Here is a 14,399-nt window from a genome sequence, read left to right as displayed (position 1 = left end):
CCCCAAAGTCAACAGGAGGCCCGGCCCCACGCTGTCTGCAAGGGGCGGTACAAGCACACACGGGGTACACAGCGCAGGTGCAGGGCCGAACCCCACAGACAGAACGGGGTACACAGAGCGGGTGCAGGGCCGAACCCCACGTCCACCACAGGGAACAGCAAGGCCTAAGCCCGTGCCCGCCTCCAGCCCACTCCCACCCAATGGAGAGTAAGGAACATGGACATTCTTCACGACGTGTCCTCCCACCAGGTGTCACTGCTGGGACGGCGGGAGCTGGCACCTCCAGCTTAGGAACGGGTCAAGGTGGCGCCGGGCCCGTTGAAAGGCTGGGCTCGGGGGCCCGGTGGGGGGGGGGGGGCAAACGGGGGAGGGGCAGCTGGCAGGGTCCCAGCCCCGCCTTGCAGGAGGCCCGGCCCCACCGGGTCCTCAACTGGGTCCTGGTGGCCGCAGGAGCCCAGCAGCCGGGGCGGCCTGTGGGGGGGCCTGGCCGCTCCGTGGAGGGGTTTGGCTTGGACCCGTCTGGGCCAGGCCCGGCGCTGCTGCGGGAGCTGCCGCCAAGGAGGAAGGCCGGCACTTCTGAGCGGACCGAGCAGGCCACGCACACCCCGGCCTCGGGGGCCTGCACCTGGGGGCGGGGAGGAACCGCCCTCGTCCTAGCGCCCACTCCTGCCCCCGCAGCCCACACCTCAGGGGGCGAGGGGGGCGGTCAGACCTATTTCTCCATACGCTGCTGACTCAGCAAACACCCGAGACTACGGAGCCCTGACTCCGTGGGGCGTGCTGTCCTGCCCCGCCCCGGGGACACTGGGCGCCCGTCCCGCCTGGCGGTGCAGGGGCTCGGGGCACCCGTGTCTGGAACCAGGGGAGCTCAAGGGCAGTGAGAAGATGGCACCTGGCCGCTCGGGAGGCCCTGCCCGTCCCAGAGGCTCTCGGCCTCCCAGGCCTCACACACGGGCCCCTCGTCTGCCGGGCGGGCCTCTGGGGTCCTGGCCTACACGGGAGGGAGCCCGGGGAGGGCACCTGAGGTGGGCGGACGCCCAAAACCTGGGTGAGGCCAGTGGCCAGTCAAGTACACAGCACAGTCATCCTTTACATACACAGAAATTCAAGTAATTTATTTCAAAACTGCTTAGTTTCATCTTGAAATATATATTTGCTCTAGAAGGATCATATTGCAGCATGATTCTCATGCAGTTTAAAGTCCTTTATTTAAAAAACATCAACTTGAGGCAGAAGTTTTACAACTGGTGCTCCATCCGGGCGCGGGCCTCCCCTGAGTCTGCGGCCCGAGCGCGTGCCCACGCCGGCGCAGACGGCAGCAACGGCCCTGGCGACGGTTCTCTCCTCACGAGTGGCCGTGGGGACTCCAGCGTCAAGCGAGGGACCAGGCGACGAGGTCAGAGGTTCAGCAGTGTCCAGCACGTGGCCGGCGGCCGTGTCCCGCACCCCGCGGTGGGGCTGGGCGGGCCCGGCAGACGGTTGAAAGACAAAGTGCAATGAGAGTCGGCGACTCGCCGGGACCTGGGCAGGGACGCGCTGCGGGGCAAACCTGCCGCTCCAATGCCGCCCGCTTGTCCCCGTGGGCGGAGCCAGGAGTGACCCCGCAGACGCTCGCGCCACCCCGGGGGCAGGGCCCTGCCCTCCCGGCTTTGGTGTGTGGCTGCCACATGCCCGCTGCCCAGGAGGAGCGGGCACACGTGTCAAACTCTCCGAGGCGGAGGAGATGCCGTCTAAACAGGTTTTGGAAAACAATTCTTTTCCTAAAATAATCGGAAACAAAAATACTCTCCCGCAGCGAGCTGCAGCACCGACGTGGCGAGATCGGACACGTCCCAATACCACAGAGAACACGTCTGGTGAAAACGCCAGGCGACCGGGACCTAAAGCGCTCAGAGAAGGCGCGGCGAGGAGCCGGCCTCCGGTCCCCACTGCGCCCGGCCGCGGCCCTCCCGTCTCGGAGCGGCTCACGGTCGCACTGTAAGCCTGGCTCGCAATGCAAACGTGCAGCACAGGGTGCCTGCGGGCCAAAGACAGAGTGAAATTAAAAGATCTTTCTCAATTAAAAAAAAAAGATTTCAAATGGTTTTTAATCGTGGAGAAAGTGAATCCTGTGGCATCTGCCTCGTGGCTCTGCCTACGCGACAGCAGAGCCTCCCCTCCGCCCGGGCAGGCGCCTGGGCTGGCGCGGCCGCGGAAGCAGCTGCCGGCCTGCTCGCGGGCGCCCATGCTCTGTCCCCACGGGCGTGTGCGCACCGGAGCCCCTCAGACCATGGACTCCGTCTCCACGGGCCCCTGCGGGCCCTCCTTCCGCGACAGCCGCAGAACCGTGGGCTTCTCGCCGCTGTCCTCGCCGGGCGGCGGGGCGGACAGGCCTTTCTGCTCGTCCTTGGCCTCCTCCGACACCTCGGGGTAGATCACCAGGAACGTGGCGGACAGGAAGCCGAGGAAGGAGCCCACGGAGGCCACCATGGGGATGACACGCACGGTGCCCACGGCGTCCACCACGCCCCCGAGGGCCGACGCCACCAGGATCTGGGAGATGTAGACCTGGCAGGAGAGGATGGCGCAGTCGATGCCGAAGCCGCGCTTGGAGTTGCCGGGGCTGTGGTGGATGTACTGCAAGAGAGGAGCGGGAGGGCTAGGCACAGCCGGCTCGGCGGGACCCGCCCTCGGCGCCCTGTGGCCGTTTCAGAGCACAGAGCACAGAGCCGGGACCGGCTGTGGCCCGAACATCCGGGATAAGTGCAGAGCGATCTGGGCACGAGGGAGCGAGCGTGGGCGCGGGAGCCAGTGTGCGGCACCCCGAGGCCGCGGACGCACCTCCTTGATGTCGTGGTACTGGCCCAGCAGGGCGTAGGGGCAGTAGGAGATGCTCATGGACACGACGCCCATGGTGCTGATCATGATCATGGCCACGTAGACGTTGGCGAACATGGCCATCACGGCGGTGCCCACGGAGAAGCCCAGCGTCCCCAGCACGTAGATGACCCGGATGCTCAGGTCGTAGTTGTCCAGGTACTTCTGGAGCAGAGCTGCCGGGAGAGCAGGTGCTCACGGCCCCGCCCCCTCCCCGCCTCCCTCCACCCGCTGCCCACTGCAGCGCCCACTCCCTGTCCAGGGCTCCAGCCCTCAGTCCAGGCTCTGCAATCGGCCCCGTCCCGCCGCTCCCTGGGCCTCTGCCCGCCAGCCCAGCCCATTCAGCGGCCTCCAGCGCTGTGCCCAGTCCTGCCGGGGAACTCGAGCGGCTGCGGGTTTGCTCACGGGCACCCCTTGGCCCCCTTCCTGACCGGCAGCTAGATGTCACTCCTCCGGAGGCATCATGGACGCCATCCTGAGAACTGTCCAGGCTCGGACAGCGCTGTGACCGCCACGCTGGCGCCGGCTGCTGGGCGGCATTGATCTCGGCTGCCCGAGTCCAGGCCAGGCTGGGGCGAAGCCACCGCCTCCCCAGGATGTGGGTGAAGAACGGGCAGGGAACCCCTACCGGGCACAGGGCTCCCAGGACTGAGCCTGTCACCGACCCCGCCCCCCGGGCACAGCTGTCTCTGGGGAAGGCCCCCCTGCACGGCAGGTGCCCCTGCAGCCACCCTGACTGCCTCGCCGGGTCCCATGCCCACACCCCTACTCCCTGTCCTGGCTGAGGGCCATGGCGCCTCCCGGGCTCAGGGGCACAGCCCCCTGTGAGGGTTCCTCAGGGTTAACCCCCAGGCCCGCCGCAGCGGAGCTCAGGACACCGCGGCCTTTCGCCGAGACAGGAGCCGTGTTCCCGTGCCCCTGCCCGGGGTGGGGGGCGGGGAGGAGGGGCAGGCAGCCCTGCTTCCTCTGAGGCAGCGCCCCCTCCGTGAGGCGGCGCCCGGGAACCACTCACCCGAGCAGATGGCCCCGGTGGCCGCGTAGATGACCAGCCCCCAGCAGCCCATCTTCACGCCGGCGTTGTAGGCCTGCCAGGCGGTGGAGTTGGAGGGAGCCTGTTCCAGAGACAAGACTGGGCTCGGGCCACGCGCCACACCCGGCACCGGCGCTGCTTCACCTCTCGGCGCAGCCGGCACAGCAGCCTCCACCCGCTCAGCGCTGAGCGGTCCGCTTCCCCGCAGCCTCGCTCCTCCCCGGTCCGGGCTCACCCAACTGGCAGCCCGGCCTCGGCCCACGGAGCAGCTCCACAGGCCCAGCTGGGTCCCAGGAGACACGGCCACGCGTGTGAGCCAGGCGACACGTGGGCAGACGCTGTGGCCGCTGGCCTCGCCCACGCGTGGACAGACGGCCACTGTCAGACGCTGAGGGTCTGGCCCACGGTTCTCAGTGCCCCGCCATCCTGACAGCTGGCCGCGGACAAGTTCCCCCGATGGCCCTGCCACGTCCCCTGGAGCACCCTGGCCGCTGCCCACGGAGAGCCACCCACCCGCACCCCGCGGCGCTGGGGCTCCAGGCGGCAGCCTGGGGAGCGGCCTCCCTGCTGAGCTCGGTGCACGGGCCCCTTGTTGAGCCCTCACGGCCGCCGTGCACCCCTCCCGCTCACCTTGGGGTCCCCCTCGAAGATGACCTGGCCCATGAAGTCGGTGTAGAAGACGGCCTCGGCGATGACGGAGAACCAGGTGAGCAGGTGGCAGAGGCAGAGCCGCAGCAGCTCGCGCGGCATCTTCAGCATGGACAGCCACAGCAGCCGCACGGTGGTCTCGCCCTCGCCCTCCTCGCTCTCCGTGTCGCCGCTCGAGGTGGTGGCCCCGCTCTGGTTGCGGTGCCGGCTGCGCTGCCGCTGCCGCTTCTGCAGGTCGTACAGGTCGCTCATGCTGCGCGAGGGCTTGATCAGCACCACGGCGTTGGCCCGCCGGTAGCGGTAGCGGTGGGAGCCGATCTTGCCGTAGTAGGAGAAGGTGCTGGAGGCCTGGCGGCGGAAGCCGTGCCTGCGCCGCCGTAGGGCGCTGGACACGGCCGAGGGCTTCGGGTCCACGGCGCCGTAGCCGGGGGGGCCGTCCCTCGGGGGAGAGCCGCTGCCGTTGGGGACGTGGGCCTCGGGCACGTGGTGCTCCAGCAGCACGGCGTCCTCTTTGGTGGTGTCCCCGAGCGGCGAGGACAGGCGGGGCGGGGCGGGGCCCAGGTCCTGGCTGGCGCTGTGGGGCGTGCCGGGGCCCGAGGCGTCGTGGAAGATGGAGGGCTCGATGCCGCGGAGGAACAGCAGCTCGGGCTCCAGGTCCAGCGCCGCGTCCGGCACGTGCAGCACCGAGTCGCTCTTGCTCCGCACCAGCTCCGCGCCCAGGCAGTCCAGCGCCAGCTCCTGCTCCGACTGCACCTCGTCGGGGAACAGGCCGCCGTCCAGGAGGCCGGGCGGGGCGGGCGGGGCGGGCTCGGCACGCTCCTGCTGGGGGCAGTACTGCTCCTCCTCGATGCTGAACAGGTGCAGGGCCACCGACGCCGTGAACACCACGGCCGCGAAGAAGAACAGCACCTGGTTCTGCGTCCGGAACCAGGAGCCCAAGAAGGTCTGTGTCCAGTCCAGCCCCCCCAGCACGTAGCCGATGGCCCCGCCGAGGCCTGGCGGCGGAAGGACAGCCAGTGAGGAGCGGGGCCGGGGCCCGAGCAGACAGGCCAGCCCGGGTCTGCGACGGGCCCGCGGGCTCGGGAGGGAAGGAGGGGCGGGCGGGGAGGCGGCACAGGCCCCTCCGGCCGACTCTGGGTCTGCAATTCTGACCCCACAGCTTCCTGCTTCATAAACTAGGACAGACTGCCAGGCGGGAGCAGAGCCCCGGGACCCCGCAGCCCCACCCCCACCCCGGCCTTGGAAGCGGGCACTCCCATCGGAGGTGCAAGCTGCAGCAGTGGTGGGCCTCGGGCAGGGCCAGCGGCCAGCACGTCACCCGTCAGCACCAGTCCCTGGGCCCGGGGACGGGGCCCTGCTCAGCTGGCCCTGATGTGGGTGCGGCCCCAGGAGCAGCCGCCCCCGAGCGCGGGCCGGGATGAGGGCGGGGCGGGGCGCTCACCGGCAGAGAAGGCGTGGATGTTGAGGGCCATGTCCTGCTCCTCGCTGTCCACCACGTCCAGCAGGTAGGCGCGGATGGGCCCCTCGGTCGCGTCGGCGCTGAAGTCCAGGACCACCACGCCCAGCACGGTGAGCACGATGCCGATGGGCTGCTGGCCAGGCACGTCCCCGAGGACCAGGCCTGGCGGGCACACAGCGGGCAGGCCTCAGCTCCAGGCGCCGCCCCAGCCCAGCTGGAAAGGGGGCTCCGCGCCCGGCCTCCTTCCTGCCGCCGCGGGCTGCTTTCCCTCCTGCTCACGCTAACGGGCCGCGGGCGCAGAGCGCCTCACTGTGTGCGCCACGACCAACAGGGAGGGTCCTTCCCACCCGCCTGCACGGTGGGCCTGCAGGGACGTCCATGGTGCGGAGTGCACGGGGACGGGAGTGACACGCGGGGCTTCTATCGGGACACGGTGCTGCAGGGGCTGCCCCTCAAGGGGTGGGGTTCAGGCAGCGCCTCCTGCCCCAGCCCGGCCGTGCAGCCTCCGAGAAGCTGAGCGGGGCCTCCTCCTCCGTGTCTGGCATCATGACCGGCACCACCGGCTGCCACTCGAGTGGACAGACCTGGGGCAAGCTCCCGTCTTAAAAAGTCACTGACAGGGCGGGCGGGGGGGGGGGCAATGGGGGAAAAAGGAGACGTGTGTAATACTTTAAACAATAAAAAGAATATTTTATCACCCTTAACAGCAAAAGAAAAGCCACTGGCAGAAAACAACGTGCTGTTCTCCGGAGTCTAACGGGCGCCCGCGGGCAAACACCGTGTCCCTCCTGGAGCTGCTTCAGGTAAAGACAAAACAAACAACAAAAAGCAGCAACTGCGAGGACACGAAACCACACGGGAGCCTCGAGCGGGCCTGGCATTTTCAGCCCCGAGGCGGGAAAGGAAAAGATAACTCCCGCTGCAAACAGGACGTGGTCGGATCCGATCGGCGCCGAGCAAACAGCCCCCCAGGAAGCGCCTCCCTGTGAACGGGCTCCCGGCGCTTTCCCACAGCCCGGCCGCCGCTGAGCGGCTGCACGGCGGGAAGGCGGCCCGCTCGGGGCCCGGGCGGCGGGCACTCACCGAGGGCAGAGCCGTTGAGGAAGAGCGCCACCCCGAAGAGCACGCCCACGCACAGGGCGAGGATGAAGGGCCGCCGCCGGCCCCAGCTCAGGGTGCAGCGGTCACTCGCGGAGCCGATGAGAGGCGTGAAGATGAGGCCGAGGATGGGGCTCAGGAACCAGGTGAGGCTGTAGTACTGCTCCGGGAGGCCTGCAACAGACACCGCTGTCACACGGCAGGCACGCACACGCACAGACGTGCCATCACACACAGGCATGCACATGCACAGACATGTGCCATCACACACACAGGCACGCACACGCGCAGAGATGTGCCACCACACACAGGCACGCACACGCGCAGACATGTGCCATCACACGGGAAGGCACACACACACAGACGGGTGGCCGTCACATGTGTGCCGTCACATGCATAGGCATGTAAACACACACTCAACCATCATACATGTGGGCGCGCACACACATGTGGGCACACAGACACTCGCAGGCTCGTCAGCCCAGTCTGCTGCCACTGCTCAGGAAGCCTGGCGACAGGGTGCCGCTGGGCACACACACACACAGACACACACAGACACAGACACACAGACACACACACACAGACACACACACGAGGTTGCACATACACACCCCGGACGGTTAGAGACTTGTCAGGGCAGAAGGTCCTACCTGTGGGGCTGTGTGATTAAAACCAATCGAAGCCCTTGTGCCCATTTTACAGATGAGGAAGCTGACGCTCAGAGGTTAGGCACTCTGCCTGGGTCACACAGTGAGAAGCCGGGAGCCCTAGGGCTTAAACCCAGGGCTGCCCAATTCCAAGGTCTATGCCACACTGACCCCCACGCTGGCGTCCTACCACCCAAACCCAGTGCCCACGGGGGACGGGCAATGAGTCTCGCGCCTTCATCCGCAGACGAGCACCACACAGCGCCGGGAGGAACAAGCCACAGCGTCACCCACGTTGGGCGCAGAAGAGCATCCGCCGGGACTCCGTGTGTATGCGGTAAAGGGTCTCTGCTGGCGGGAGCCGGGGGTTTGGGCTCCGCGTCTTGACCTGGGCGGGGGTCGCTGGGGACAACCCAGCCAGAGTGGACCCCGCGCCTCCCGCCCGTTGCACGTCGATGGGTCGTTCCCCACCCCGGGCACCGCGCGAGGAGCCCGCTGGGCGGAGGACGGCGCCTTCAGGAGGGGAGGCGCCGTGCCGTCACGGACGTGGATGTGAGCACCAGCGCCCTCACTCCGTCTCGGACCCGAGGAGCCCCGGCCCCCGGCCGCGCACCGCGTTTCAGGAAGCGAAGCGCGAGCTCGCGGAGTGTGTCCCGCTGACGAGCCCTGGTCCCAGGCCCTGGTCCCTGCCTCTCACCACCCGTCAGGCCGTGAGGACAGCGGCCGCGGTGGCCACGCCGACACTGCCCACGTCCCCCAAGACACGCTGTCCAGCACCACGTTTCTCACAAACGACTGCGCAAACTCCCCGAAGAACCGAAGAACGGGGCACTCTTTAAAAATACATTTCCATGGATTCCAGAGAGAGAGAGGAAGAGAGGGGCAAGCAGCCGTGACGAGAGGAAGCCTCCTCCTGCACGCCCCTCACGGGGGGTCACGCCCAAACAGGGGCATGTGCCTGACCGGAAATCCGACCGTGACCTCCTGGCTCCCAGGACGCCGGGGATCCCCACGCTCAACCACCGAGCCATGCTGGCCGGGGGACTCTCACTTCCGTTGGGATTTTTAAACGTCACCATTTTACCAACAAACGCTGCCCAGCCGAGTGACAGGTGGCCCCTCGCAGAGACACGTGCGCAGGCACCGCCGCCGTGCTGCCCCCTCCTCGGGGCGGTGGCCGGGCCTGGGAGGCGCCGGGGCCTGGGGCGGAGCGCGTCCCCGCTCCCCTGCGCCAAGCTCCTGACGGCGTGTAGGGCTCAGGGCTGCACCAGGAGCGGCTGAGCCTGACACAGCTCAGATGCAAACTGCCACCCGCTGTCCGCAGCGTCCACTGTCATCGACCCGGCCGCCCCCGCCAACCGAACACGGGTGCACAGGGTCTGGCCCACGCGAAGCCCGTGCTCTTCTCCAGGACACGCTCGGACGTGGACACACACGGACCAGCTCATGGCGACCCTGGAAGGCGGCTTTTCCGCCCGTGAGGGACCGCGGGGGCGGGAGGCAGGGCGCCCGGAGGTGCCTGGCGGTGACGCTCGGGTGGCGCTGCCTCTTCACAGGCGCCCGAGGCTGCGGGACGGGGGACGCGGGACGCGGTGCTTGTGTTTCTGGGGCCACACGCTGGGCCCCGAGCTCCGGCCGTGCTCAGGCCGCAGGGAGACGGGCCACAGGTGAGAGCCCGCCCTCCCTCCCTCCCCTCCCCCGGGGCCCCGGTCCAGGGCAGCACCCAGGGCAGCCTCACTCTGGGACCCACCGAGCCCTCAGCACAGCCAGGCACGGCCCCGCCACGGGCTGCTTCCAGTGCGTGGCCGTGGCCTTCCTGAGCAGCAGGGGGCACGCTGGGCTGGGACTGTGCCTGCCCCCCAGGGCAATGCGAGGAGGGTGTGGCCCCCAGGACGGGTTCACAGACAGACGAGGGACTTGTGGCTTTCTGAAGTCACACAACTTCAACCCCGACCTTCGGAGCGCGTTAGGAAGTCCGCGCAGCTGCCCCCTGCGGCCCGCTCTCCTGGAGCACATTCTAGGCAGGAGCGGCGGCTTCCGGGGCGGCTGACCGAGCTAGTGGGCGCGGGGATGGGACTTGCTGGGCAGCGGCCCGGCCCACGGGGCACCCGGCTGGGAATGGCACAGGACACTGGGTGACACTGTTTACGCCCAAACATTGGCAAGAAAAGTAACCACTTCCCTCACGTGCCCCACGCCGCCCTGCGCTGTGAGCGAGCCCGTCCGGACGCCCCCGCGGCGGTGGGAACAGGCCCGGCCCCGGCCCGGGGCGCTGGGACGCAGCGGCCGCGGCCTTTCCCAGCCCGGCTCTGAACAAACAAGGCGGCCGCCGTCAATGATTTCTGTTTTCTTCCAGCCGAACAACAATGGTGGGACCAGGAAGGCCCCGCGCTCACAGGAAACGCTCAGTGTGTCACCCTCGCCCGCAGGCTGTGTGAGGTCACGGTGACGGCAGCCGCGCTCGGTCACGCGCAGGGCTCCGTTCGGCGGCTCTCCTGATAAGCGCCGGGGGAGGGGCGGGCGGAAAGCGGCCGCAGCGGTAACAAAGGCCTGCCATGGGAAAGGCGCCCCTCCGCGGACAGGCTGCCCATCAAGATAGGCGTCTTCCCCGGGTCACTCCTGGGAACCAGGAACCGGCTCTGGGTGGGAAACGCTCGCAGCCTCGGGGACCGCAGGATCAAGGCAATGAAGCTGCGAAACCTCCGCCGGCCGCGAAGGAAGCCGTGAAAAGCCGCCGTCCCTGCCTCTGGCCACGCACGGGCCCATGGCGGCCCCCCTCCCCCCGAGCCAGGGTCTGCCTGCCCAGCCGAGGGGGCAGACGACACCTCCAGCTGGAGCCAGGGCCCCAGAGCTGCAGGAATATTCCAGAATCCCAGAGCCACCCGACGGAGGAGGGAGGGATGGAGAGAAAGGACGTACACTCGGATGCGTTTTCCGAGGCCCCTTGAACAGCACCCTGAGGCGGGACGGGAGGACCTGTGGCCGGGGCCGCGCCTGGGCCTGGGCCTGAGCCTGCTGGCCTGGGAGTGGAGGAATGACAGCCAGCCGTGCTCCCTGGAAGTCAGCGCTCATCCCAGGGACAAGGAGCAGACAATGGAGGCCTGGTCCTCAGGCCTCCGCCTGGGGGGTGGGGGTGGGGCAGGCCCCCTGGACCTCGGGGACACGGTGGCATCGGTGGCGAGCAGGAAGCCCTGGGAACCGCCGAGCCCACGGGGGCGGGGGGGGGGCACTCCTGCCGGGGACGCGGGTGGAGCCGAGCTGCTCTGGGCGGAGGCCCGTTTGGAAGCGGCACGGCCAGGCCTCCGCGGGCTCGGGAGCTGCACCCAGCCCGGTGGCGCCGATGGTCCTCCTGGTAGCAGAGCCCTCTCCAGCCCGACGGGGCCGAGGCCGGGCATGGTTTCCAGGGCATCACTGGCTCCCACACTGGGCGAGGGGGCTGGTCCTACTTTAAACAAGAGGGCGCCTCAAACACCCAGTGGGCCCACTGGCCAGAATCAAGTGGGACCCCGACCCGCGGAAAGCGGGGGACCCCGACCCGCGGAAAGCAGGGGATGGTCTCCTGCTCCCGGCGCCTGGCCCCCGAGCCCGCCTGCTGCTGCCGGCACAAGGCTCCCCGAGGAGCAGTCACGGGCACGCAGCGCCCAGCCCCTCGCTCATCCCGCAGCCGCGTCCGCCCCTGAGCGCCCGCCTCCCGGCCCGCTGCCCGCCTTCCCGAGGGACAGCGCTCGCTCAGGTTTCTAGGCCGAAGGCACCGGAAGAGGCCTCGCAGGGTCATCGGGACAGTGCGGGGCGGAGGGGGCTGAAGAAGTGCCACGGCCACGGCCGGAACAGCAGTGGCCACGGGCAGGCGTGGCCCTGGCCGGAGAGGCCCGAGGTCTGGGTCTGGGAAGGGGGACAAGATCCAAGTGCCAAGCACAGGGCCAGGGGAGCGGCCAGGCCAGTTCCCGGGGATGAACACCTGGACCAGAGGCCACACAGTCAGTCACCCCGCAGGCCCTCCTCACACCGTCCCCTCCCCCTGCAGGCCCTCCTCACACCGTCCCCTCCCCCCGCAGGCCCTCCTCACACCGTCCCCTCCCCCCGCAGGCCCTCCTCACACCGTCCCCCCTGCAGGCCCTCCTCACACCGTCCCCCCTGCAGGCCCTCCTCACACCGCCCCCCTGCAGGGCTGAGACCCAGGGACATGGAGGCCACGCTCCTGGCCAGGTCACTGCAGCTCAGGCCTGGTCCTCCCCCAGCTGCTGCGAGGCTGTCCTGCCCGCTGACCGTGGGATGGCTAACGTGCCCCCCGCCCCCAGTGCTGGTCTGCCCTGAGGACAGGAGCTGGGTCACTTTCTGGAGCTCCAGGGCCTGACACCCCACTTCCCGGGGAAGGGGAACGGAGGGGCCGGAGAAGCAGGCGCACTGAGCCGCAGGAGGAGAGGGCTGGGCGGGTCCCCGGCCCCAGCTTCACTGCAGCAGCCCTGACCCCAGTGGCCGGCACCCACAGGAAGTGAGCTGTGAGGGCCTCCTCTGCTCGCAGGCGCGGCCCTGCATCCAGGGAACCCTCAGGGTGCAGGGGAGGCACGTGGGCCGTTAGAGAGCCGAGGGTCAGATGCGGGCGCCCGGGGCGGCAGCCACGCGGACTGCAGGCGGTGTGGCCGAGTGGGCTGTGCTGGCACCGTCCAGCAGGAGAGCCGTGAGGACCGAGGACGGGCCGGTTCCGGAGGCTGTGGCTCTAGGACACGAACGGGGTCTAGGAGGCCTGAGAACTCCGGTCGTGGTAGCGCGGGCCTCCGGGGCCGGCAAAGGGTGTGGGAGGCCCCCCCCCTCCCCCCCGCCCGCGTCACAGCTACAGTGACAGCAAGTGGAAGTGTGTGGGAGCGGAGCGGAATCAAGGTCACACAGAACCGGCTTGAAACTGATGACTCGGCAGGAACCTGCCCCAGGCTCCGCGCCGGCCCTCCCGCCCTGGGCTCCGCTGACTTTCTGCCTTCACATCGGTTCACCCTCGCGCAGCCCCGACCCCCAGGTTCCCAGCTCGTGATCGGCCTCATCGTGACCTGCAGAGCAGTCCTTTCCCACGTGGCTTCCAGTCCCCCACCGAGGCGGAGCTTCTCACCACCGTGCCTTTCAGAGAGGCCCCCGAACTGTGCAAGCCCCGGGCACCCACACCTCCTCACCCACCTCCTCACCCACCTGCCCACCCACTCACCCACCTACTCTAGTCACCTACTCAACCACCTACTCATCTACTCACCTACTCACCCACCTCCTCACCTACTCACCCACCTGCCCACCTACTCCTCTACTCACCTACTCACCCACCTGCCCACCCACTCACCCACCTACTCATCTAGTCACCTCCTCACCCACCTCCTCACCCACCTGCCTACCTACTCCCTTACTCACCCACCTGCCCACCCACTCACCCACCTAGTCACCTACTCAACCACCTACTCATCTACTCACCTACTCACCTCCTCACCCACCTCCTCACCTACTCACCCACCTGCCCACCCACTCACCTACCTACTCATCTAGTCACCTCCTCACCCACCTACTCATCTAGTCACCTACTCACCCACCTGCTCACCTACTCACCTTCTCACCTACCTGCCCACCCACCTACCTACTCACCCACCTCCTCACCCACCTGCCCACCTACTCACCTCCTCACCCACTCACCCACCTACTCATCTAGTCACCTCCTCACCCACCTCCTCACCTCCTCACCCACCTGCCCACCTACTCACCCACCTAGTCACCTACTCACCTACTCCCCGCCAGGTGCGCCCCTCCCACTTAGGCGGCTCGTGTCGGTGAAGGACTTTTCAGGACAAAACCACCGCCACCTGGGACGTACTTTGTGGTGGACACATACTGTACTGGTTGTTCTGATACATTTTTTCCTGTCAATTTTAGTCCCCCTGTGTACATACATGGTTCATGTTCTGTCATTACTGTAATTCTGGGAGATTATCATGATGCAGCAAGTTTGAAAGCTGCTGTAATACCATACAGCCCTATTAGGACGGCCTAACACCGCTGCTCTTTACTAGTGCTAATGTGTGCAACCCGGGAAGAGGGCAGAACGGCCCAGAGCTTCTGTAATCACCTCCTTGGAGTGGCGAATGAGGCCCCCTGTACCGGACCCCTGCCTACCAGGGCCCAGATCTCTCACACCACCTCAACGCAGCCTCCCACTTCCTGCCCCTCTCACTGCACCCGGTTGGCGCTAGCTGCCCTTTCCTGCTGTCCCCCATGCTCGGGCAGTGGCCGGCATTCTCACTGTGCCTCCTCTTGCTTCTCAGACCACACGTCACAGCCTTTGCCCAGGCCAGCGGAGCGCCCACGCCAGGCACCGCCTCCTGACAGCCTCCCGACCTGCAGCCCCTGCGCCCCGGGACCGGGCCGCACAGCAATCCCTCCCAGCCGCCTTCCTCCTCTGCTGGCCCCGCCCCGTCCCGTCCCCTCCAGCCGCTGGCCTGGCCCGCAGGTACGGCTCAGGCTGATGGAAGAACAGGCCGACTCCTTGGGAAAAATGACTACCGCTGACAGGTCATTGTTTCTGAACACAATGATCTGAAACACACGGAAACCCCGACTTCCCCGCCAAACACAACACCACGACGCTCCGGCCTGCAGTCGCTCTGGTCCAGAGGCGGGAGCTTCCGCAAGG

General features: G+C 67.8%; 1 protein-coding gene across 3 annotated transcripts in view; it reads right to left on the bottom strand.

Moving 5' to 3' along the window:
- Window positions 1-1,905: 1,905 nt before the first annotated feature.
- SLC45A4 (solute carrier family 45 member 4) overlaps window positions 1,906-14,399 on the bottom strand; it is a 41,025-nt gene continuing 28,531 nt past the window's right edge. For all 3 annotated transcript variants that reach the window (XM_079796465.1, XM_079796467.1, XM_079796466.1), the window contains 6 exons: window positions 7,077-7,265; window positions 5,976-6,155; window positions 4,517-5,529; window positions 3,869-3,968; window positions 2,821-3,032; window positions 1,906-2,616 (listed from right to left, as the gene is read on the bottom strand). In XM_079796465.1, the coding sequence (XP_079652591.1) occupies window positions 2,263-2,616; window positions 2,821-3,032; window positions 3,869-3,968; window positions 4,517-5,529; window positions 5,976-6,155; window positions 7,077-7,265 (2,048 nt within the window). In that variant the 3' untranslated portion in view covers window positions 1,906-2,262. The remainder of the gene's footprint in view (window positions 2,617-2,820; window positions 3,033-3,868; window positions 3,969-4,516; window positions 5,530-5,975; window positions 6,156-7,076; window positions 7,266-14,399) is intronic.

The sequence above is a fragment of the Cnephaeus nilssonii genome (assembly GCF_951640355.1).
Source record: "Cnephaeus nilssonii genome assembly, chromosome: 18".
Taxonomy (NCBI): domain Eukaryota; kingdom Metazoa; phylum Chordata; class Mammalia; order Chiroptera; family Vespertilionidae; genus Cnephaeus; species Cnephaeus nilssonii.
Note: the sequence above shows the minus strand (reverse complement) of the source record. Positions and strands in the feature narration are given on the sequence as shown.